General features: G+C 27.9%; 1 protein-coding gene and 1 long non-coding RNA gene across 2 annotated transcripts; one reads left to right on the forward strand and one right to left on the reverse strand.

Moving 5' to 3' along the window:
• On the reverse strand, window positions 1-4,597 carry dxs2 (1-deoxy-D-xylulose 5-phosphate synthase 2). The gene is made up of 10 exons (NM_001345870.1): window positions 4,502-4,597; window positions 3,635-3,799; window positions 3,387-3,551; window positions 2,834-2,984; window positions 2,094-2,365; window positions 1,723-1,996; window positions 1,340-1,647; window positions 959-1,240; window positions 575-859; window positions 1-147 (listed from the first exon to the last, which is right to left on the reverse strand). Exons 1-10 carry the CDS (start codon window positions 4,595-4,597, stop codon window positions 1-3), a joined length of 2,145 nt encoding a protein of 714 aa, NP_001332799.1.
• A 13,288-nt stretch (window positions 4,598-17,885) lies between these two features.
• LOC112940324 (uncharacterized) lies at window positions 17,886-19,543 on the forward strand. The gene is made up of 2 exons (XR_011212390.1): window positions 17,886-18,048; window positions 18,814-19,543. It is a non-coding gene; the product is annotated as an uncharacterized lncRNA (long non-coding RNA).
• Window positions 19,544-25,885: the final 6,342 nt, after the last annotated feature.

The raw sequence follows: 25,885 nt of genomic DNA on the forward strand, positions 1-25,885 counted from the left end.
TTAGTTTACTACCATAGCTTCTTTTGGCCTTCCCAATAATGTTAGAACTGTAGAAGAAATATGTCTTGATGATAAACCAGCTGCTTCAATTTGATCAACTGGTGAACCATGATCAATGTATCTATCTGGAAGTAACATTGACCTCAACTGCAAAAAGTCAAGGTTTAAAAATTAAAATTATTGAAAAAAAATGGAAATAAATCAATAATTTATAATTTTTGAACATGTTTGATATGACGGAAGTCATTTTCCATAGACATAGAAAATGTTTCTTACGATTTTATTTTGTGTCTTAATTACTTTCCTTTTTGATCTGTTTAAAAGGAGAATGTCATGTTTAACATTGTTAAGTGCTTGTTGGATCCTCCGGAAGTAGAGCATTTTTGGAGGATCTGGCACGAGGCAACAACATTTTTGATGAGTCCACATAAAATAGCATATCCAATGTTACCCCTACATCGTGGAGGTTTCTGAAAGACGCTCGGCTAGAGAATCCACACAACATAGCTTAAAAAATATTTTCTTGAAAAATGACTTTTGTCGTTCCAACTACAGATTTGTTAGTGATTTTTACCTTAAGGGGTCCGTCCAAAATGCTGTTTAGGCTTAAGAAATGAGACACGTGTGAGCCAAATCCTCCGATTGATCCTTCTTCGACAGTGATCAAGATTTCATGTTCTTTGGCTAAACTCCTAATAAGATCAGCATCCAATGGTTTGCAGAACCTAGCATCAGCTACTGTTACTCTTATGTCATGGGAGTTTAGGATGTCTGCAGCTCCCAAACATTGTTGTATTATCGAACCATATCCCAAAATGGCAACTCTTTCACCTTCTCTCAGTATTCTTCCTTTACCGACCTGTTGATGTTACAACATAGACAAAAAGGCCAATGTAATTTAGAGTCCGTTTGGATTAGCTGATAAAACATCAAGTGTTCAAACAGACTTTTAAGTTACCTCAATTGGTATGCCTTTATTGTTTAGAGGAAGAATTGCACCAATTCCATTTCCTCTAGGAAATCGGAAACAACTAGGCCTATCATCAATAGCTGCTGCTGTTGCAACCATGTGCATTAGCTCTGCTTCGTCCGATGGAGCCATGACTACCATATTTGGCAAACAAGCCATGTATGTCACATCGAATGCTCCACAATGCGTTGGACCGTCTGCACCTACCAAACCAGCTCGGTCCATTGCAAACCGGACAGGTAACTTCTGAAGATCCACATCGTGCACCACCTTTTTTTACAAATATGCAATGTTAGTACAGCAATCCGAAAATGCAAGACTTATATTGTAGAGTGCTTCAAATGTTACTATTTGTATGTTGTTAGTTACCTGATCGTAGCCTCGTTGTAAGAACGAGGAGTAGATAGCACAAAATGGTTTTAGACCTTCTGTAGCTAAGCCTGCTGCAAAAGTAACTGCATGTTGCTCAGCAATGCCAACGTCAAAACAACGTTCTGGAAATTGTTTTTGGAAATAATTGAGGCCGGTTCCACCACCCATTGCAGCATGGATAGCTACAATCTTGTTATCATTTTCGGCTTCTTTAATCAGTGATTCAGCAAAGTACTGAGTATATGTCAACGTAGGCGACTTGGCCTTAAATTGCTTTCCTGTTTTCGGATCAAACTGTGCCACCCCTGAACATCACAAACGAAAAATCTCAGTTTTTCAAAATTTTAAACAAGTAATCTTCTTATTTCCAATTGCCTTACCATGCATTTTATCGTCTGCTGCTTCTGCAGGAAGATAACCTTTCCCTTTCTCTGTTACAATGTGAATTAGAACTGGTCCTGGTGCTGGCAATGCTTTTACCTTCTCTAAAATAGTGATCAAGTCTTCGATATTGTGTCCGTCTACTGGACCGATGTAATATAATCCTAGCTCCTCAAAAAGTGTGGAACCAGATGCACTAAGCATTCCCCTTGCATATTCATCAACTTTAGCTGCAACTTCATGTGCTTGAGGTCCAATTTGCTTTGTTATAGTCTACAAAACACATTGAATAAAGTACTTTTAACACCTTTACTTCATTTCAATCCTCGAATACAACTATAAGTATGCGAAAAAAATGAACTAGATTTACCTTTGCAGCTTCGCGGAGTTGCCTAAACTTAAGACTAGCTTGGAGTTTGCTTAAGGCACTACTGAGGGCTCCTACTGGAGTTGCAGGGCCATCTAAAGTTGCGGTCGGTAAAGAAACTTGTTTATTATCATTCAATATGACTATCAGATTCGAGTCAAGGAATCCTGCATTATTCATGGCCTCGTATGCTTGTCCTGCAGTCATGGCTCCGTCTCCAATTACAGATATGACATGGTTGTTGTTCCCTAAAAGATCTCGAGCAACCGCCATGCCTGCAAAACATCATTTAACTTAGACAAACTCCAAATCATGTACTTGGGATTCATCAACTTTTTCTCCTAATGGAAGTATGTAACAATCAACGGATCTCTGAACTCAAAAGGGGTTCAATGTGAAGAGAAAATCTCACATTGGAACGCGAGGGGAAAGTTAGGAACCATACAAGGCAAATCAAGAACTCAACTGTCACATCACCTTTAATGCAAAAAACGGCTGACAGAACCGCGAGACCCCAAAAGTCAGGCCAGAGCGGACAATACTTTGACAGTTGAACTTGTACCGTTATACAACAACAACAACAACATTCCCAGTATAATCCCATAAGTGAGGTCTAGGGAGGGTAATGTGTACGCAGCCTTACCCCTACCTTGTGAAGGTAGAGAGGTTGTTTCCAATAGACCCTCAGCTCGAGTATGTAAAGCAAATACAGCAGCGAAGAAGTCATGAACTGAATTTATTACCAAGACCAGCGGAGATGCTTGTTGAACTATGCCCTGCACCAAATGCATCATGAACACTTTCATCCCTTTTAGGAAAAGGTGCTAGCCCTGAAGTCTTTCTCATTGTATGCATTTTAGACCTTCTTCCTGTCAAGATTTTGTGTGCATATGCCTGCAATTTTTTTTTGTTCACTTCAATTTCCACTATATATATAAAAGAGTGAATGGTCAAAAACACATCAAAACTATTCCGTTTTTTTCAAGTTTCACACTTGAACTATAGGTGTGCGAGTTTTCTACCTGAACTATCACTAAACGTTTATCGAAACATTAACTATCAATTGTCAGTTTTCTTGCCTGAACAGTGGTGATATTTCGGATAAGAAAAGTGAATAATTGACAGTTGGATGTGTTTCGATAAATATATGGTGATAGTCCAGGTAGGAAACTCGAATACCTGATCGTTCAGGTATGGAGCTCAAAAACCAGGATACTTCAGGTGTGTTTTGACCATAAACTCCATATTAAACTATCTATTCTTCAAGGAAATAAAGAAGAATAAAGATTTATTCACCTGATGACCAACATCCCATATAATTTTATCCTCAGGAGTATCAAAAACATGATGCAAAGCCACAGTTAAATCCACAACACCTAAACTTGAACTCAAATGACCTCCGGTTTTTGCCACTGAATACACAATCTCTGCTCTTAGTTCTGCAGCTAACTGTTCAAGATCCTGTTTTTTATTCGAAAAAAATGCATATCGATCAAATAATCCGATAAAAGGCTTAATATTTAATTGTTTGATAAGGAATTTACCATTTTTGATAGATTCTTCATATGTTTAGGATAATTGATTGTATCCAAAAATGGTGTAGGTGGCTTTTCACCTGAAAAATCAATCTGCAAACTATCTTTTTCTTCCTTTCTTACTATCTTCCCATTGATTTCATCTGAGCCATTCACAGAAGCTTTTACAAGAAACTGAAACAAAAACATCAATTTTAGTCGAGGCTAGTGCGTTCCAGATACCAAATGATTATACCAAAAAGGTTACAAAAGATCATAACATTACAAAAGATTTTACAAGAAATGAGACAAAAAACACTTCAAGATGCTAATACTGTTCGTCTTACTTTTTCTTTTAGTCTGTTTAAAAAAAATGTCACTTTCCTTTTTTTTTTTACGACTATCTAACTATAACTTTTCATGTAAAGACGTTAGAGATTAAAGAACATTTTGGTACAATCTACGTATCTTTTATTTAACAACACAAGATTCAAAATTTAAATTCTTCTTTACCTTCTTAAACTTCACATCAACTCAGAATTAGACAAACAAATTAAAACGCAGATCGTACAAAAGATCACAACTTTAAATAAACTTTTACAAGAAACTGAAAAAGGGACATTTCAAGAGCTCTAGATAAATAGATATGATTATATCAAAAGATTATAACTTTACATAAACCATATACAAAGAAACTGAAAAAACAAGAATATATCAGTACCAGATATCATAAAAGTTTTAAAAAGATCACAACTTTACAAAAAAACTCAAACAAATCCATTCCAAAATATGTGGGAATAAGAAAATTTTACCAGAATTCCACAAAAGATCAAAACTTTACATGAAAAAAACACAAATTTTTTCAAGAAAATCAAATGGGGTATCTTATTTACTCACTTTTTTCTTTGTGAAGTTGTAAAATCTTGGAGTTTTCATGTATGGAGAACTTGGGTGCTGGTTGATTCTAAATACAGTGCCTGAAGAAACTGCCATTTTTGTATGAAAAATTTTAGTCAGAGAGAAAATGAACAAGTTGTTCAATTATTTTTAGACACAAGAAGAGAAAAAGGGGGACATAATTTATAGTTACAAACAAGAAAGAGTAGCAACTTCCTTAAATATAAAAATAGAAAAAATATCAATTCCCAAAATGATAAATTGTCTATATTCTCAACATGGTAATTTAATTTACTTATTTTTTAACACTACAAGGAAATTTCATTTTATTTTTTTTGTCATTTCGAATCTATAAGCTTTAAATCGAAAGTGAAATATTTATTTTTCTGATAAATTTTTATATCAATTGTAGAGTAAATTTAAATACTGTTAAATGAAAAGGTTAACCTGAATTTAAACAGTCAAACATAAATTCAAAAACAATAAATATATGACTATTATTTTGTCTAAAATAATGTTTTGAGTGATAAAAGCTAAAATATGGATCAAATTCAATTCAAACAACTCTTATATCAATTATAGAAAATATTTAAGTAGAGTATTAATGGAAAAGATTAATTTGAATTTGATCGGGTCAAAATAAATTAAGATAATAAAAATGTGAATTGTAATTCTATCAAAAAATATTTTGATGGAAATGCATTAAAATATAGATGACAACATAAATTGTCAATTCTTACTAGGTTTCAATTTGTTTATTTTTTTTTTATATAGTAGAGTATCTAATAAAATTACTTTTTAAATTATTACTATACATAACATATCAAAAATAAATTTGATAACCTTTTCTATATCATGACTATATTTAATATTATCAAATTTTAACAAAAAATATCTTTTTTAAAAAAAAAATTGACAAGTTATATATATAATATATATACTACTAAAAAAAACTACATTTAGCAACGATCTCGTCACTGATTTGTTGTTGTTTTGTTCGTTGCTAACAAAAATCAATCGCTAATTCGTCACTAAGTAGGTTTAACAACGAAATTTATTGTTTAGCTATAAAAAAATTTTATCGCTAAATGTATTTTTTTTAATAGTCATAGATCAATTTGAATTATATACTAATTCAATTTTTTATGTGCTGAAATAAGTTAGGATGACCCTCCCAAACTTATTTGGATTGTGAGGATTATGCATGATATGTTTTTATAGACTGATTTATAATTTAAATTTAAGTAGATATATAATTAGAAGTAATTAATAAAAAAATTCTACAAGTAACTAATAAAAATTTTACTTCAATTTACAAGAACCCCTAATCAAGCCTCCAAACCACTAAAAAATTATACACATATGATGTTTGTTCCAAATAACACTAATTTATTATGGTTTAATTATGAACTAAAGTATATGTTAAGATATGTATTAAATATTCATTGAGTTTGATATAAATGATCAGTTTTATATTTATATGTTAAAAATTTGCTAAATAAATAAATTTCAAATACAATAATCAAATGATCTATCGTAAAATTTTTAGACTTAAATGATATTTAAAACTTAGATCTGCCTCAATCTATTATAATATATTATGTACTATTATATTAATTAAGTTATTGAATTTTTATTAGAGTATAAACAAAGTTTACACTATCAAGGTAAGAACTTAAACTTATTTATGATTTTTTTTTCCACTCTGGACAAATAATATTTTAATGTCGTTATTGAGATTACTAAAAATGGAATCAACGTAAACAATGTTTGTTATTTCGATTGGATCATTTTACTGGTCAATTCTACTAAAAATAGATAATTCATGATATAAATTGTTATTTTAAAAAAATTAAAATATAATCGGATATATTTTCTTTCTTTTTTATGATCGTAATGTCCCTGCTAGTTTATTTTCCACCACCAACGGATATCAAGTATGTTTGGAATTGAGGAAAGTATTTTTCATGAAAAATTATATATATATATATATATATATATTGTGATGAGTTGTAGCAATTCTAAATCAATTTTTATTTTAAGTAAGTTTATTTTTTATTTATTTATTTTTGTTTCTGCTTTATAAATTTATAAAATTGATCCTACCAACTCAAACTAGATAATGGCAATGTAATGAGCAGAAATGCTTTCATGAATCATCACTACTTTTCTTAATGGTATGATTTTTATATTAAGAATGAAATTTAAGATGATAATTTAAAATACGTATTTGTCATATTAATTTTAACAAATTTTGTGATAATGTATTAATGGTAAGATCTATTAATAGTAGTTTAATAGAGTTTTTTTAAAAAAAAAATCAAACTTCCTTTTTATTTTTGAACAATAATAGACATTCTTTATTATGTATTCTAATTATATTTTTTAAATGCATTTTAACCCTTAAGATTTTGAATTTACCTTGAATATATTATTAATTTCATTTTTCATATATTTATTTCTCTAAGTATAGTTCATTGTCTAGGGGTTCAATTTAAATTATAATGTAAATCAAATAGGATAACAATTAAACTTTTTATCACATATAAACATGTGAATCATGATCTGCAAAGATAAATTAAAAAAATTTAGTTTAATATTAAAGGGGTTTTAATATTATTTTAATTTTAAATCATAGATCCATATTTTATGTGTGATCTTCTAGATTTTTTCAAAAAAAAGAAAATCCCTTACGTGGTTCCAATATCTTATATGTTACGTTTGCATGTATTATAATAATAATAAGGTAACTTTATATATGAGATACTTAATTTGGTCTTTTGATTTCATTATTTATTTTGGCTGGAATTTATAACATCATCAAATAATATGATGGAATGAATATGATTTGTTCACCTTTAATTAATTAAAAATATTAGGTTTAAATATTATAATAAAAATAATTTTTAGCGGCATTAAAATATTGACATTAATAAAGAGTGTTAAAATCTTTATCGACATTAGTTAAGTATTATTAAGGAGCGTTTTCTTTTTAATAAATCATATACGACTTGAGTTTGAATTAAATGAGATTTTAATAAGAATATAGTAGAAATCATATATTTTTGTAATTTTGATACCATATTTAAATCCTCGTAGATCTTGAGCAGAAAAAAAAAAGAGAAAAGAAAGAAGAAATAAAAAAATTTGAAAAACTTAAAGGACTCCGTCTGTAACTATTAGAGTAGATTGTCTAAATTACACTTCTTGAAATAGAGCAATTTTGGTCTATATCTATTAGAATAGATTGTCTAAATTACACTTCTTGAAATAGAGCAATTTTGTGTTGAAATTGAAAAAAAATGTATACAAACTTGTATTTTTATTTTGGGAAAATGCACAAGTACCCCCTCAACCTATGCCCGAAATCCCAGAGACACACTTATACTATACTAAGGTCCTATTACCCCCCTGAACTTATTTTAAAAGTGGTTTGCTACCCCTTTTTAGCTAACGTGGCACTAGTTTGAAAAAAAAAGTCAATCATCGTTGGCCCCACAAGATAGTGTCACGTAGGCTAAAAAGGGGTAAAAATTATTAATAAAATAAGTTCAGGGGGGTAATAGGACCTTAGTATAGTATAAGTGTTTCTCTGAAATTTCGGGCATAGGTTAAAGGGGTACTTGGCATTATCCCTTCTATTTTTGGAGAAGTGATAGTAAAGCATGCATTACTTTTGCTATTCATGAAGAGAAGTGTCAAGGTCTTAATATTGTTCTACCAAAGGAAAATTAGACTTTTTTTTACTTCAATATCTGAATATTTATATTAAAGCTCGATAAAATTTAAATTTTTTTATAACAAATTTTGCAACATAGAATAAAGTCACTCTTAAACAAAAATAACTCCGCGGAGATACAAGAACTTAAGTAAACATGCTTATAATTAAAGATGTTAAATGACTCAAGACAATCATGAAATAAATAATGATAACTTTTTCCTTTGCAACATTAATTTAATAAATAATAAGCATTCTAATTGGGAAAAAATCAAGAAACATAAAAAAGTAATTTTCTATTTTAGTACCCTATCCAAAAAGAAAAATTAAAAATGGTTGTCTTGGTTATACTCTTGATTTGACTAAATAAAGAATAGTAAACCAAATAATTCTACAAGAATATATCATAACAATAAAAATAATTTTTATTAGCAATAAAAAGACATCTTAATAAAGAGTATTAAAATTTTTATCAATATTATTTAATTGTCATTAGATTCAACGTTGCTAAAATCTTTAGGGACATATACAAAGAGTGCTTATTACCGCAAAAAATATATATTTAATGGCAATTGCTAATTAATTGCCGCTAAAATTTATTTTTGATATAGTATTCTAAATTCTTTTGGACAATAACAATTTTTATCCCCTAATCATTGATAGATCATCGTTTTTGGACCCTCTGATATTTGACTAAGAAAAAATATTTTAAAGTAATTATTTAAATGTATGTTTTTGATTTCTTTACAAAAGAAATATCTTTTATTTAGAACTATAAATATTATTAAAATATGGAGTTAAAATACAAATTTAGTCAACATGTGTGTAACTGAATACTTAAGCATATAATTCAATAAATTTGTGCAAATTCATGAGTAATGAGATTAAAAACATATATTTCAATAAATTGAGGTTAAAATATGAAAATTTATGTAACGACTTAGTTCACAATCTATTTAGATTCACGTAATTTTAAAATATGTGGCTAAAATCTAAAAATTATTAGGGTTCAAAAGTATTAGTATCCCTATTTCTATAGGATGAAATTTGTAATGAAGGAATCAAATTTTTAGGTGGAAGAGGCCAATTTTTTAAAATTTATTCTACCCATTTTGTAGCAAATTAATATATACAGAAAACAATTTACTAGTTTATTACTTTTTCAAGCTTCATGACAAGTAGTAAATATATATATATATATATATATTTATAATTTGTAGGTTAATGATTTCAGCTAGGGGTGTCAAATGGACGGGTCGGGTGGAAATTGGAAATATTATAATGGGTTGAATAGAAATCGGGTCGAGTCTTGAGCCGCCTTGTCCAAGTTTACTTTGGGCTTAGATGGTTGGGCTCAAATGAGCTAAAAACGGGTTGGGTCTTGAACCGTCCAATTTGACCCGATTAATCTCAATAATTTAACATATTGATAATTAACTTTTATAATCACAATTTGAATTTCCGCTGAAGAATTTTTGTTAAAATAATAAGAAATTGATAGATAAATCCTAAAAGATGTTAAATAGATAGTAGTAATTCATAGGAACATACCTTAATAAAAAAAATTAAAACTGATTGAAATTGGAGATTGAATTGGGGTCATTGAGAATTCTCTTTGAACGGGTTGAGATTGAACCAATTCAAATTATCTTGAGCTCAACCCTTAAAATTTTAAATGAATTGAGCGGGTTACGTATGTTTGAGTTCATCTTTTACTCCCCTAATTTCAGCATTCAATGCACAAAGAAGAAGGAACATCCATAAAAAAATAATGACCAAAATAACTTTACCTAATTAGATTATTATAAAAATCTTTTATATTATAAAGCTTGTCTTTAACAAGTAGGAAACATAGAATGATAATACATGAACCTAATTTATTAGAGAAAATTGGTTATTTTTTAGATAGAAAAATGACAAGTTAATAAATTATCAAGGGGTGTTTTTTATTACGCAAAGTAAAGTAGAATGAATGAGATTCGTTCGATCTTAACCAAATATCTTAAGCCTAAATCTTTATTTTAAGTAGAAAAAGGTCAAGTTAATGAAATAATTATCGAAAGGTATAATGAAATGAAGGAAATTCTCTTGCGCTAATTAACTAATTTTCTCGAATTTAAATATATTTTCTCTAAGAAAAGAGATTTTGTTACTGAACGTTTTTTTTTTCTTTCGTAAAACTTACACAAAGCAAATCTCAATAAGTCAAGATGATAAATTTCTATGATAAATAGAGTAGAAATATTTTTCTACTCTATCTACAATAAATATAGTAGAAAAAATTGAACATAAACCTATTTTATTGGAGAAAAATAGTTGTTTTTAGGTTGATAAAATGTCCAAATTACTATTTACTCAAAATTTGATCAACATGTCCAGTCGTATTCTTGTTCCACTTGATGCATAAAACTTTTGCTACTATAATAGACATATTAAAAACTTGATTCTTCTATAATTATTATCGATCATAAATAGCGTTTACTTTTTATTAAGATATGCTAAATTTAATATTTATATAATATTTGTCAATCATCAAAAACTCGAATTTAGTACAACTCAACATTAATATTCCAAACATGTGAGTTAATTTTTTTAAAAATAAAATTGCGAACCCTAAATAATTTTCCTGCTTTGTTTGCTGTCATGTCCCATCAAACATTTATTGAATTCTGGGTAATGTTTGAGCTACATCATTTTATATTTGTCATATTGGCTTATTTTTTTCCCTAAAAAAATGAAAATATAATGTGAAAACATGTAGGGTTAAAATATGTGGACTAGAATATAGATTCTACTTAAAGAGAGTTACTATTCAATTTATTTAATACTATTTTAGGTCCACAAACACATAAATACATAACTCACGTGTATGCTTGGTATTCTAAGAGAAAATGACAAAAAATGGTTTGTTATGTTTGGTAGTATGTTAATTAAACATGTTTTTAGAAACAATTTTGATCGATTACATTTAAAGGATAATGCCCAAGTACCCATTCAATCTATGCCTAAAATTTCGAAGACACATTTATATTATACTAAGGTCCTATTAACCTCCTGAACTTATTTTATAAGTAGTTTTCTACTCCTTTTCAGCCTACGTGGCACTAGTTTGAAAAAAAAAAGTCAATCATTATAGGACCCACAAGATAGTGTCACGTAGGCCGAAAAGAAGCAGAAAATTATTTTTAAAAAAAGTTCAGGGGTAGTAGGACCTTAGTATAGTATAAGTGTGTCTTTGAAATTTCAAGCATAGGTTGAGGGGTACTTGTGCATTATCCCTAAATTTAACAATGCTTTTTTTTCTCACAATTAAAAATTTAAGAAATTCTGACAAAAGTTTTTCTTTTTTTTTTCCCTCACAATTAAGTATTTAACAAATTCTCATATAAAATTGTGAAGAAAAAAAATCAATTTGAAAAATTATATGAGACTCTAGAAGTAGATTAAAATTATCAAAAGCTATTAAAGATTAAACGGTAAAATCCATTGAAAATAATGAAACTTTTTGATGTGGCGTGCTCTCTATTTCAAGCACATGTTAAATTCAGGGCAATCTCATGTTATATTATTTATTTCGAGTGCTTGAATATTCATTAACTCGTACACTATATATTTTTGTGTAGATGCTTTGGTTGTGTTCAATAATTGAATCATAATCAGTGAAATGTTAACACTTTGTTTGTTTGGTTGTTATATGACTCATTGATTTATAATATATTACATTGTATTGTATTATATCGTACTGTATTGTTTTAATGAGTATAATGTTTGAATAGATTTTATTGTTTTTTGTCGTAATATAATGTTACATATTTATGATTTGAATGATAAACCTAAAAAAAATAGGATAATGATACTACGAAAAGATAGGGTAAAAAATGATAAAATGCAATTATAAAACAATAAATAAAAATAAAATGAGAAAAAAGATATTAAGTTAAGGAGGTGATCACACCAAATCGATCATTTTCGTGCTCCCCTCTTCTTTTTTCTCTAAAATATATTTTTCTTTTTCGTCGTTTTTAGTTCACTTTTTAGTATTTATTATTATTATTATTTATTATTATGGTGGTGGTAGTGGTTGTTTTATTCAAATTATTTTTTACATGTACTTTAACTTTTTGTTAATAGTTTTTTATCAACTTCTTTTATTTTTGTATTCAAATTTTTTACACATCTATCTTATGATTGATAACAATTTTATGTTTAAAAAGAATGAGCACTCACCACCATAATAATATTGTATTTGAACACTTGGCAATGAAAAAATTCGGTTGAAAGTATCGTCATTAGAAATGAATCCTACGATATTTTAATTTAGATTTAGTCACGTTTTAATACAAAATCATCTGTCTGATAATTAAAATAATCTATAATTTATTTTAATATTTAGCTAAAACTATAAATATTTTATTTACTTTAAATAAATTTGAAGAATCAAAACTAGTCTTTAGAAGAATATTTTGAGTTTACTTCCAAAACATAAACTACCCACTAAAGATGTGACATATTTATTTATTTTAGAAGAAAATGACAAAAAAAAAATATAATTATTATGTTTATGGTTAAGATAGTCTCCTAAATATGTGTTTGAAATTTTTTGATTCAACTAAATTTGTCGAAGGTGCACTTTTAATAAATAATAGTGAGATGTGATCTCAAAATGCCATTTTAATTAAATATCATAATAAAATGTGCGATTAAATCGATTTTAAAACTTGGTTTCCTTAACTAAAAACACTTTTATTTACCTGTTATTGGTAGTATCTATTCTTACCTATGAAATCTCAACCAAGTAATTCTCTTTGGCTAAGGATAGTTGTTTGATTTGAGACTATGCCGTTCCATAAAAATAAAATAACATTAATGAAGTTAATTTCAACATAATAATAATAATAATAATAATAATAATAATAATAATATTAATAAGAAAAAAGGGACGTTATAACTCTTTTAAAGTTCTGATGAGATATTAATAAAACATTCTTTTAGTCTTTATTTTTGAAAGAGAAAAATGTCTTAAATTATCTGAATTTTAATTGAAATTGTTGTAATATCGAACTCTAGAAAATATTTTTTATTCTTGCACTATTTAATAATGTATTTTAAATAGTACATATGAGTGATTAAAAAGTCTTTCATAAAATTTGGTATAATAACATCAATTTTTATCAAAATTCAAATATTTTTCGAACCTTTTTCTTTTTAAAAAAATCTAACTTTAAAAGGTTTCAGCCTCTTAATTTTTAAAAGGGATAATTATATATAATAACAACTAATAACATAAAATAAATGGAGTAGCTACGGTTTAATTTAATTGTGCTCCATAGCAAATGTTAGCCAAAGTTTGTCAGTCTCCTCTCTCCCAAAAATCTCGCTCGCCACTCTCCCATTCCGCTCACCACTCTCCCTCACTCGCCTATCTCGCTTTATACGCAGAAGTGTATAAATTGTGTTTCTGTTTTGTATAAAGCGAGAGAAAATTGTATATACACATGCAAAAATATATATCTTCGTGCTATACACTTAATTATACAATTTACAAACATTTTACTTCAATTCAATTGTAGACAAATGCAAATTTTATACAAATATTGCAGTGAAAAAGGTCAACGAATTATACAATTGCGAATTATACAATTGCAGTGAAATACAATTTTCTCTCGCTTTATACAACAGAAGTGTATATATTGTGTTTCTGTTTTTGTATAAAGCGAGAGAAAAACATATATCTTCTTCATATACACTAATAATTATGCAATATACATACATTTTACTTCGATTCAATTGTACGCAAAACAAATTTTATACAAATATTACAGCGAAATAGGCAGCAAATTATACAATTGTACATTATAAAATTACAATGAAATAGAATAGCGAATTATATAATTACAGCGAAATAGGCCAGCGATATTATACAATTCAGGCCAGTGAATTATACAATTATATATGTATAGCAAATTATACAATTTTATGTTTGCTGTGGAGCACAATTATGCAAATTTTGCTATAACATATAAATATAAATTTTTTATTTACTATACGTGAAAGTTGTCATTTTAAAATACCTTTCAATACTTTTTCAATTGAACTCGTCGAAAAATATATTAAACAAAGTTTATCTTGTCCATATTTGAAAAACCGTCTACGAGTTCCTTGTTACGAGAAATAAATAATAATAATAATAATAATAATAATAATAGAAGTTATTAATTATACGGTTAAATTTGTCATCTTTCAGTTCTCTAATTAAAATTAAAAATAAATAAAAAGCATCAAAAGCCAGCAAGTTATATTTAGATGCTTCAAATCTTGAACTCATCTTTATTTGTCACTTTTTAGTTTTTACATTATTTTTTTTAAAAAAATTATATTATATTTAAAAATAATCTAGAAAAATATTTTCTATTTAATTATTATTTTTCTTTATGTCTCTGTCTATGGTTTGTGGATAAGAACCTTTTGCCTATAATTTTTTTTATATAAATAAATTCCATATTGCATGACGCAATTCTATGAGATAATGAACTCAAAATACTCCATTTTTTCATTCAACTTTTGGACTGTTTATCTGTTTGAACATACGAGACAATCCTCACCTTGTGACCTATTGCAACGGATTCAGAAATTAAAATTATTGAATCATAATATTTATATATACGATCAATTTTTTACATACATATATATAAAATTTATATAGTTCAAACCAATAATGAGTTTAACCCTTTCGTTATATTGTATAATATAAGGTAAAACAATGTCATCTTATTTATATAATATATTTTTTCAATGAAGTAAGTACAATAATAAATTTTATCTATTAAATCGCGATGATCATATTTATTGAATCAAATGTTATCCAGTTCATTTCTTAATTTAATTTTTAATGTTGAGTTAAATCAAACTTAGATTTTCTCATCCCCCACCAAGCAAACTTAGCCAATATAGAAAAATTAATTAATTGCTTGTTCTAATAGGATTCCTCCATTGATTCTCATTTAATAACATTTTGTTGTTTTATGCATGAGTTTTAGTTTCATGTCTCATTCTTTTGACTTGAATATAGTACCAGATACCTTTTTTCTTTATTCAACAAAAAGAAAATTGGACTATTCAAAAGAAATAATTCACATAATTGCAAAGCCAACGTGAAACATAACCAACAACAAAAATTAAAAAATGCAATACATATGTGTGGATTAATTTTTTTTTTCTTGGTTTCCGATTCACAGGGTATGGTATTTGATTTAGGATATGACTAATTTGAATTTGTGTATTATTCTAGTCGATTACATCAGTTTTAATTGTATAAAATATAGAATTATACATAAATTAAAATTCAGTAATCTAGTTTTAGTATAACACTAACTTTGTTGAACATGTTCCGTCAGCTTCTTTCAACAAGCACAACTAGGCTTAGATTGATTGATGATTGTTTAGTCTTTGTAGTTTCCTCATCAATCTATTTCAAATGTTCATATGACATAAACGTGTAGTTTACAACCTAAATTGAGAAAGTTTAATTCTAAAAAATTCTTTGCAGCGAGGAAATACAGAATTGCGTTAGATTAAGAGTTAAAACATTTCATGTTTAAGGAATATATAAAATGTTAATATCTTTGAAAAATTTCATCGGTCTTCATATGTATGCGCAAGTGGTATCTATTTTTTACAATATTATTATCTTCGTTTTGTATATTTGCACCATAAGCTTTATACCTAATAAAATATTAATCGTTGAATAATCAATTTGTAAAGATTGATCGAAGTCTTTCAAATCTCTATTGCTTCAACTTAAGTATAACGTGTTTGTATTTGACTCTGTCGATGAATTTTGTGATACATTTATTATTGTCTTCAATAAATAGATTTACTTATAAAATTGTTTTCTAACTTCACAACAATAAAAACAATCAAGAAATCAACTTTATTTCTATATATAATAACAATTATCGTAATGTTATATTTTAAATATTGAAAGTATTTATCACAAAAATAATTTTGCCTCCACAAAAACAAAAAAAATCATGAAAGAAACTTTATTTCTGTATAAAATAATAATTATCGTAATGTTATATTCTAAATTACATTAATTAATTTCATTTGATACTACACTTAATATCATGCCGCAAAGAAAACTCTAAAGCTTAACCCCCTACCCCCCCCCCCCCCACACAAAATAACCTATATACTTTTTTTCAGCTTTTTTTTTCTAATTTATTTTTATTTTTTAGTATTTTTCTTCCTCAATATTTCTAAACAAAGTCTTTTTCTATTGACATTTTCTTTTGTTGTTCTTTTTTATTTTTTAACTAATCATTTTCTTTGGTTTGAATTTCGATATTCATTAGTATATGAATGTTAAACGTTGATATTGTCAAATTTTCTCTGTTAAATAGTATCATATATAATATTATGAAAATATAAAAATAAGATTTTATATTTAACAATCTTTCGATGAATACATTATCAAATTATTGCTTAACTAATAATCAAACATTGTTCATTCTTTTAGTCACAAAATTTGATATTTTCTTTAAATTATTTAAAAACTACTGATACGTCATTTTAAAGACTATTTTACTAATCAAAATGCGAATTTAGTGGTCATATTATGTAACATAATATTAAATGTATGTTTGCGCAATATTCCTTAAAAGTATTTATTGGAACAAAATATTAACTATTCAGACACATTTTATTTAAATTAATTCAATTTTTTTTTTCTAAAATATGTCAAAAAACATTTATTATTGTTTGCAAGAAGTTAAATAAGTAATATCCCTATGGGCCCATAACAAAAGTTAAGACATGTATGAATTCTTCTAAATTTTTATTTTGATCATTAATTATACAATTATTATTTTACTCTTAAAAAATATTAAAATTACTAAAATATCATTAGTCGTCCTTCTCATGGCTCTTCTATATAATAGAAATATATATTTGCGATATACACAGATGTTTGGGAGCAAAAATGGGCCAAAAGCCCAAATCTTCTTGTGCAACAGTACTAAAACGACTAAGTAGCAACAGCCCATGTGTGGACCAAGGGTCCAACAGATTTGGCCCGAATTTGGGCATTTTCTTGGTTCTTGCTATTATTTACAAATGTAGTTGCGCTTCGCACGAGTGTTTGAAATATGAATGTTAAAATTATTTTTTTTCCGATTAATTATGTGTTTACTATAGTATATTGTTTGATCTTATTATTATCTCTTAATTTAATTGTAGGGAGAAGTATGAAAGGTATTCCTCAATTTTGTTTAATAGTTGACTTTAAGCATCAATTATATAATCTGGTCATTTATACCGACCATCATCTACAAACTTGTGATATATACTCTTCAATTGGATATTTTTGTCTTTTTCTTACCCCAATAAACCTAAAACGTTTTTCATGTAGAGTCCTAATTAACTATACTTAGAGTCATACTACAATGCCTATCCTAAGCGAAAAAAAAAAAAAACTACATTACCTATTACTACTACTACTAATATAATAATAATAATAATAATAATAATAATAATTTTAAAAAAATAATTTATTCCTTGTTGTACTATAATCCTAATTATAATATAATTCTAGACGAAATATAATCTTAATAAATATAACTAGTCTAGTCCTAATGCAACTCTAATTCTAACAACTTCCTACTTCTTTAACATTTCAGACTCAAGTTAAGGGTCAAAACAGAATTAGACCACTTTTCCATATTCCGAAACGTTTAGAATTTTAGGGTGAAGTTTCAAGAAGAGGAGAAGCGGGTTTCCAAGCATTCATTCAAGGGTTAGAAATTTCGCCAAGAACAAGTGTTCTTTCAAGGTATGTAAGCTTCTCATAGGTACATGTAATTTTATTCACGAATTCGTTCTTAAACGGTTCGTATTGAGATTAGGGGTTATTTTGTTAAAAGAAATATTGTTTCTACTCCCACTTTAAATCTGGAAGAATCTGTTGAATTTTGAAAGACATCACTAGTTATATTATTCTTTGTCAGGGGCGGAGCCACATGTATATAGTTATATTATTTATATATGGTTAAAATTATCTCTTATATCCTTAACTTCTTTGTTTACTTTTCTCATATTATAATCTCTTTCAATGAAAATTCTGATTTTTGCCTAAGTAACGTAGAAAACTTAATATACCGGTAGGTAGTTTTATTATATCACGAATAAATAAGGCTGCATGGTTGAAATATATTTGCACTATTATTAGTTGTTTGGTCAAATCTTCTCTCTAAGAGAGAATCAAATCAGATAAAGGAGTACTAAATAGAAAAGGAGTACTAAATAGAAAATTTTTCTTTTATTAATTTTAGTACTCCTTTTCTTCTTTTTTTTTTCCCATTAATTTTTAGGTACTCCTTTTTCTTTTTTCCATCATCCAGAATTGTTAGTCACTAGATTTGTTCCCTGTAAAATCAAAATCATTCAGTTTTTTTCATATGCATTAGAAAGTATATTTAGTAATTTGAATTAAATATAACCGTGTTTTTATTTTTCCCTTTCCGAATTAATTTCAGATCGCTAAGTTGAGTTGATTTAGGCTACGTTGAGCTTATTTTCTACTTTCGATTCGTTTCAGATGTCGAACCGCAACAAGAAATTGAAATATTGTCGTCCCGACTGGTATGGAGAATACCGTAATTCTGACTGTAATCCAAATGTATGGAATGCAAAGGTCACAATTCGTCAAGAATTAAGTATCAATAACCCTATTGCTCATTCACCTTGTAATTTACCCACATTATACCTCAAATTTCACTTTGATACATTGTTTACTGGACAACAAGAGCGAGTTCAGAGCAGATCACTCAATATCAAACTTTTCCATTCAGCTACATACATGTCACGCGAAAAGTTCTACCGTGTCATAGAAGATAATATCTACGAAAAATGGGGTGAAATGTTTGATAAGGACGATCGTCAAGATTTCATTGATAATATATTTGAAGAAATCCATGAAATTATTGGGGAAAAGTTTAACAAGGGTCGCCAACGCTTGGTTGTGAGTATTCGTACGAATTTATTCGTGTCAGACATAATGAAGTTGGTATGGAAGATGAAGACTGATGAAAATCTCATGAATGATGATTGTATTATTTGTTTCCAAGAGTTTGAAAAGGGGGGGCAGGAGGTGTTGTGTATGCCGTGCTCACATGTGTTTCATGCAGATTGCATTGCAATGTGGTTACAGAACGGGCATTGTTGCCCTGTTTGTCGTTATGATTTTCGAGAGTGACATAAGTATAGAATTTGACGTTCATAAATTTGGTATTTCTTATCTATATATTTGAAGACTTATTTTTTTTTAATTATTATTACTATTATTATTATTACTACTATTATTGTTGTTTTCAATAATTTACTGATATGTGGTTAATTGTGTTTCGATTGTCGTAGGCTTTGCAATGTTTCCTTCTTACCTGCTACATTTTAATTTCTTTCACTGTCTCCTTCTTCTTTCTATCTGAACTTATTGCACTTAACGGCGAAAATATGTTATTTCGAAAACAAATTCTCTACCTACCTCCTTTAAGGTAAGGTAGCTTAACAAAACATGTCTTAATTTGGCAAAGAAGTAACATGTGCCAGAGAGAAGATCTACAATGTTAGCTTTACAAAAAGATGTGTGGAAGTGCTTGTTTTTTTACGTCCACACAATAAGTTCATGTGTTAAATTCATTGTCTTTTTCTTAACCAATATATATAGTCTAACTAATTATACATATAATAAGATATCAAATTTTTTTCCCTCCATACTAAAGGACTAACACCTCTATGAGTTTTGTTGTAAGATCAAGTGTTGTTACCACCAATTGTCTAAGCGATTTCTTACAAGATTACTATGGAGTCTTGTATTGTTTTAACAACTACACTCTTGCTATGAGAAACTTCTTTCTTGTGTTGTTTTGTGTTATATTTGATGACCCCAATTCATTCCTTTTATAGGACAAGGTGAAGACTTGTAACTCTTATTCATTCAAGAGTTACATCATCCCTTATCCTATAACTAACTTCATTCATAACTCTTATGTCTTACTATTGGGAGTTATTTAGTGGAGTTATAAATTACTTGGTGTATCTAATTTCAACAATTTTCGATATTCACCATCGTTGATGCTCATGGCTGCAAATTCTTCCAAATCAACCAAACTAGTTAATCCTTCAATTTTAACTAGTTTAAAAATAATAATACTAGTATATATTTCGAAAAAATAGAAGATAAAGAGTATTATAATTTCAAATTACCTTACTCTTTTTTTGAATTACCCCAAACTTTTTTAACTTATTTTTTTAAAAATCCTCCTCCATCTAGTTTCATTCATTTTTATGGGAAAATTGTATATAATAGAAAACTAATAACTTAAAATAAATGGAGTAGCTAGGGTTTGATTTAATTGTGCTCCATAGCAAACGTTTGCAAAAAATTGCCAGGCGCCTCTCTCCCAAATCTCGCTCGCCACCCTCGCTTTTCTCACTTATACAAACAGAAGCGAAATGTATAAATTGTGTTTCTGTTTGTATAAAGCGTGAGAAAATTGTACATACACATGCAAGTACATATATTTTCGTCCTATACACTTATAATTATACAATAAAAGTACTCCCCTGCCCAATTTTTTTTGCCTTTATCTCTTTCTCGTTTTATACAATTTTCAAATTGTATCTAATTTCTCTCTTTCTCGTTATACAATTCGATTTAATTGTATATTCCTTGTCAAGTCTCTTTTGTCTTTCTCTCTTTCTCATTTTATACAAATTCAAATTGAATATAATCGTTCTATACACTTATAATAATACAATTCGTTTTATACACTTCGTTTTTATACAGTTCTCTGCCCAAGTGTCTTTCTCTTTCTTGTTTTATACACTTTGTTTTATACAATTTGCTTCAACTGTATATGTATAGCGAATTATACAGTTTTTATGTTCGCTATAGAGCGCAATTATGCAAACTTTGTTATAGCATACAAATATGAATTATTTATTTGCTATATGTGAAAGTTACCCTCTTTTTATTCTATTTTTTTTAATTCTTCTTGCATGATTTTTCTTAAAAAAAGAAGAAGAATAAGAAGAAAAGGTAAATTAACAATACACGTTTCCTATCTTTTGTTTTTGTTTTGTTGTTTTTGATTTGTTAATATTATTATTATTGTTTGTTTATTTATTTTATTTTATTTCTTTATCTTAATCCTAATTTTCTCAACTAAATTCTAAATTGAATTATATCCCACTGCATCACGTTTCTTTTAATTAGCATCAAACTCATATTCAAAACTAATATAAATACACTCTCATTAAAGAGAAAAGGACAAACACAGTGAGATACAAATAAATACAGAAAATCAAGAAATACGATAACAAAAAGCAAAAGAAGAAAAAGTGTGTTTTCTTTCGCGAATTAAGTCTAGAATTTGAGGTTTTGTTCATGGTTTCAAGTTCGTGATCTTATAATTAATACATAGTTATTAATTTTGGAAATCAGTAGATCGTAGCAATTATTTTGTGAAATTAATTTTTACAAAGAGATAATTCTAAATTTTTGCATGATTTAAATGGAATGCTTGTACGAGAATTTAATTCCAATAATATGAAGTTCTTCAAATCGCACATTAATATGTAATATCAGTTTGTGATGTATATTATACATATTTTATGTTTTTTATTATTAGTATCATCATCTTATACTCATACAATTTATATTGAGATCGATTACGTGATATGTAATTGCTAAATTTAAATAATTAATGTGTCTTGGAGTCTAGTTTCACTTTAAAAAATCATATTAAATTTATTTATATACTTGTTAGATTAGAATATATTTAAAAAAAATTATTAATTAATTATTAGAAAAGTTTATCCAATTAAAATTATTAATTAAGAGGAAAAATAAATTCCATCTAGAGATTATTATTATTATTATTATTAATAATATTATTATTATTAAATAATATTAATAATAATAATAATAATAATAAATAAAAAGAAGAAGAAGAACAACAACAACAACCAAATAAAGAGTAAAACTAAGAAGGACAAAAAATTGAGAAAAAATAAAATGAAAAGAAGAGAATTAAAAAGTAAATAAAAGAAGAGCATTAACGTGAGTTTAAAAAAAAAAAAAACATAACAAAAAATTATAATAAAAGTGAGCAGAAAAAGAAACAGAACTTTAAAAAAAAACGTAAAAAACATAAAACAAGAAGAGAAATAAAAAAGAAAAAAATATAAAATATAATATTTATAAAGCCTGCGAAAAAAAGAGAGGAAAAAACGTTCCAAAAAAGTAAGGAAAGAACGTGCAAAAGAAAGTTTAAGAAGAAAAAAGAAATTGGAAAATAGAAAATATAGAAGAAAAAAGATCTTCCAAAAAATAATCCTAATCTAGATATAATTTCTTGCTAAAACTAATATTAAATTTCATAACATTTTTATTTCCTATTTTTAATTTAACTAAAAATATAACCCTATAATTATGCAAACTCTAACAATCTAATTCCTACATAAGTCATAATCCCTAACAATTAAATATATTCATATATTTTATTTATAATTAAAATTACAAATACACGCAAAAATAATTTTAAAAAAGGAAAAAGAAAATACGAATTTTAAAGTTTTAAAATAATGGACACACATAGAAAAATGAGACGATATATTTTTAAAAATTAAAATAAATAAGACAATTTTAAATAAGTTTAAAATAAATCTAATGGTAAATAACATTTTCTTATTAAGCTATATAGTGTAATATCTAAAAATTAAGTCAAGTCATATTTAAATTAATAAAGCGACCGTGCTAGAACCACAGGACTCGAGGGGTGCCTAATACCTTCCATCAGTCAACATAATTTCTTATTCGATCTTTATTTTCGCAGACTAAATAAAATAAAGAATCAAAATCTTTTTTGATTATGAATTCAAATAAGGTGACTTGAAACACCAAAACTCAATTTCGAGTGTCTACTCTAAATAATAAAATAATCACTTTTTCAAAATGTCACTTAAATTGAAAAAACTCTTTCTTTCAAAATACATTAATTTTGAGGAAAAATATGCAGGAAGAAGGCCAAAATATGTCCTGTATACAGCAGTATAGATCAAATGTATAGCGAGATTTTTGGGATAAATGGGCCAAAGCCCCATTGAAATTAGGAAAAATAACTTAAATACACAACTATAAGTTTAGTATTCTCTAATTTTCCCTTCTTTTTTTAAATATTACATAATTCCCTTTGTTTTAATTTTAGTAGAAGTTTAGAGATACATAGCCTTCTCTCTCCTATAACACACACTTCCCCAATATCATGCCTATTTTTTCTCCACTAAAACACTTTTTGAATTTTGAATTATTAATTTTAATTAAAAACGATTCACAACATTTAATATGAAACTTTGAATTTCAAAATTCAAAAAATTTGAAATTTCTGAAAATTGGACCATTGTTCTCTGGTTCTTCTTCTTCTTCTTCTTACTCCATCATCCGTCTACAGTTCTTCTTCTTCTTCTTAATCCATCATCTGTTCTTATTTTCTTCTTTTTTTCTTCTTGTTCATTACTATATTACATCAGCCGTCTCTAGGTCTTTTTTTTCTTCTTACTCCATCACCCGTTCTTTTTTTTTATTCATTGTTCTATTACATCATATTAATGGATCCTTTTACTAATAGAAGAATTTATGATTCGGACGATGAAAATTGGAAAGAAAATATAAAAAAGTCTTTGCATGATCTTATGAATGTTCGGAAGGATTCAAACAAAGATTTTGGCGAATCATCTAAATCAAAGGTTGACAAAATACACCAAAAAAGAGAAAAGAAGCAGCAACCATTGTTGTTGAAATTAGTGAAAATTTTAGTAAAGGAATCCCATATGTATCATGAATTTTTGAAAATTGTTATTGTTTTATCGAAAAGATGTATTTCGAAAGGAGTTTGTTTTTTAAGATATTTTTGACTTTTTAGGAGTCGCCACTTAATTTTGAGAAAATTAAGAAAACTTGTTTTCAAATAATTAAACAGGAAATCGTTTGAAAACTTTTAAGGGTTCGGGATTCTTATTAGTGTCTTAGGAAGGTGTTGAAGGCACCTAAGACACTCCGTTAAATATGGTTATCCGGCGATTAACAAATTGACTTTTTTATCTTAACGCTTGCGAATCTTTTGTTATTGAACTTATTAGAAAATTACTTAGGCGAATTTACAAGTTTTTGAAACATTCATTGTTTTAAGGTTTAATTTTAATTTTTTAAGTTTGATAAAATAAAAGGCGTTCGATGGGGTTTGGATTCTTCTAATCCTAAACTAACGGCATTTAAGCAAAATTATAAAAAAAAAGAGTAGCAACGAGAGATAGAGAGAGGGAGAGGGAGAGAGAGATTTGGGTTCAAGTTTTTGGGTTCTGTCCGCCTTGACCGAAACTTGGACCCGCCTGCTTTTGGGTTTTTCGACCCATTTTTGACCTGTCCTAATCTAAACATATAAAAATAAAATACGGGAAAAGTAAAGCAACAAGGGCTTATGCCCATTACAAATAAATACAAAACACAAAATAAAGGAATTTGAAATCAATTTCTTCAAGTTCTTCAATCTTCGCGATTCCGAATTTGACTTCTGTTTTGATAGATTGACTCCATGGAAAGGGTTTTGGGAGCCTTTACGGCTCTTCCAAAATGCAAGGATGAAGTGGAGTCCCAAAATGGACTCAAGAGAAAATTTCCCATGCAACAAAGTAGAAATGAATTAGTGTGCGGAAGATGGACTAATAACGCGCATACTGAATAAATAACCATGATAAACGGAACTCACCAACACAACAATGCTTCCTTAATCATGTACTACCAGTCAAACTCACAATAATGATTAAACTGATATCCAACAATGCTACTGATAGCCAAGATTATGCAAATCATTTCAACCCAAATGAAACACACAACAAAATCATGAGATATGCTACAAATCCAAACATGGAGAAATCTTTATACAAAATAATTGACATTCTCCAACTCGGGTTTTAAAGGACAAACTTAGCAAGAAGCAAGTAACGAAATACTATTGAAATACTCCATACAATTAAATACCAACTAGATATTCGTGCTCCAAACATTTGAACATCCTTACGAACAAAACCCAGCACTAGACACACAACACATGAATCCCATACAATAAAATCAACCAGCTCGTCATAGTCTTCATAGATGTTTAAAGATGCATAATTCATACAAGGAACACAGATCATACATAGATAGACTAAGTTGAACCCACTGGAAGCCGAGAAAACCTTTGACATACGACAACAAAGAGACCAGCAGAGAACAGAACCATTATGAAGAAGAAAAACAGTAAAATAATCAAGTAAATAAGACGAGCAGAATAATCTAAAAAAAAAACTATGCCGAATGTGACTATGAAAACCCAAAAGTACCAAGAACAGCAGAATTTGAACTAGAAAGGGAATTCGAGATCCTTTTAAACACGCACATACTCAACTCCTATTCTATGAGCAAGTGACCGACAACCTCAAAACGCAAAGAAAACATCATCTTTTAGGACTATAGGAACAACACAACCAACAGATATATCGTCTTATATTTATAGCAAAACAGGCCACACATACTCAATATTCGAATAGCTTGGTACATTTGATCCAGA

This window comes from Solanum lycopersicum, chromosome 11 (genome assembly GCF_036512215.1).
Source record: "Solanum lycopersicum chromosome 11, SLM_r2.1".
Classification (NCBI taxonomy): domain Eukaryota; kingdom Viridiplantae; phylum Streptophyta; class Magnoliopsida; order Solanales; family Solanaceae; genus Solanum; species Solanum lycopersicum.

Coding starts and splice junctions, on each gene's coding strand:
- dxs2 (NM_001345870.1), bottom strand. CDS start 4,597: ATGGCAGTTTCTTCAGGCACTGTATTTAGAATCAACCAGCACCCAAGT. Junction 3,552..3,634: donor TGAAGAATCTATCAAAAATG/GTAAATTCCTTA, acceptor AATAAAAAACAG/GATCTTGAACAGTTAGCTGC. Junction 860..958: donor ATAAAGGCATACCAATTGAG/GTAACTTAAAAG, acceptor TAACATCAACAG/GTCGGTAAAGGAAGAATACT.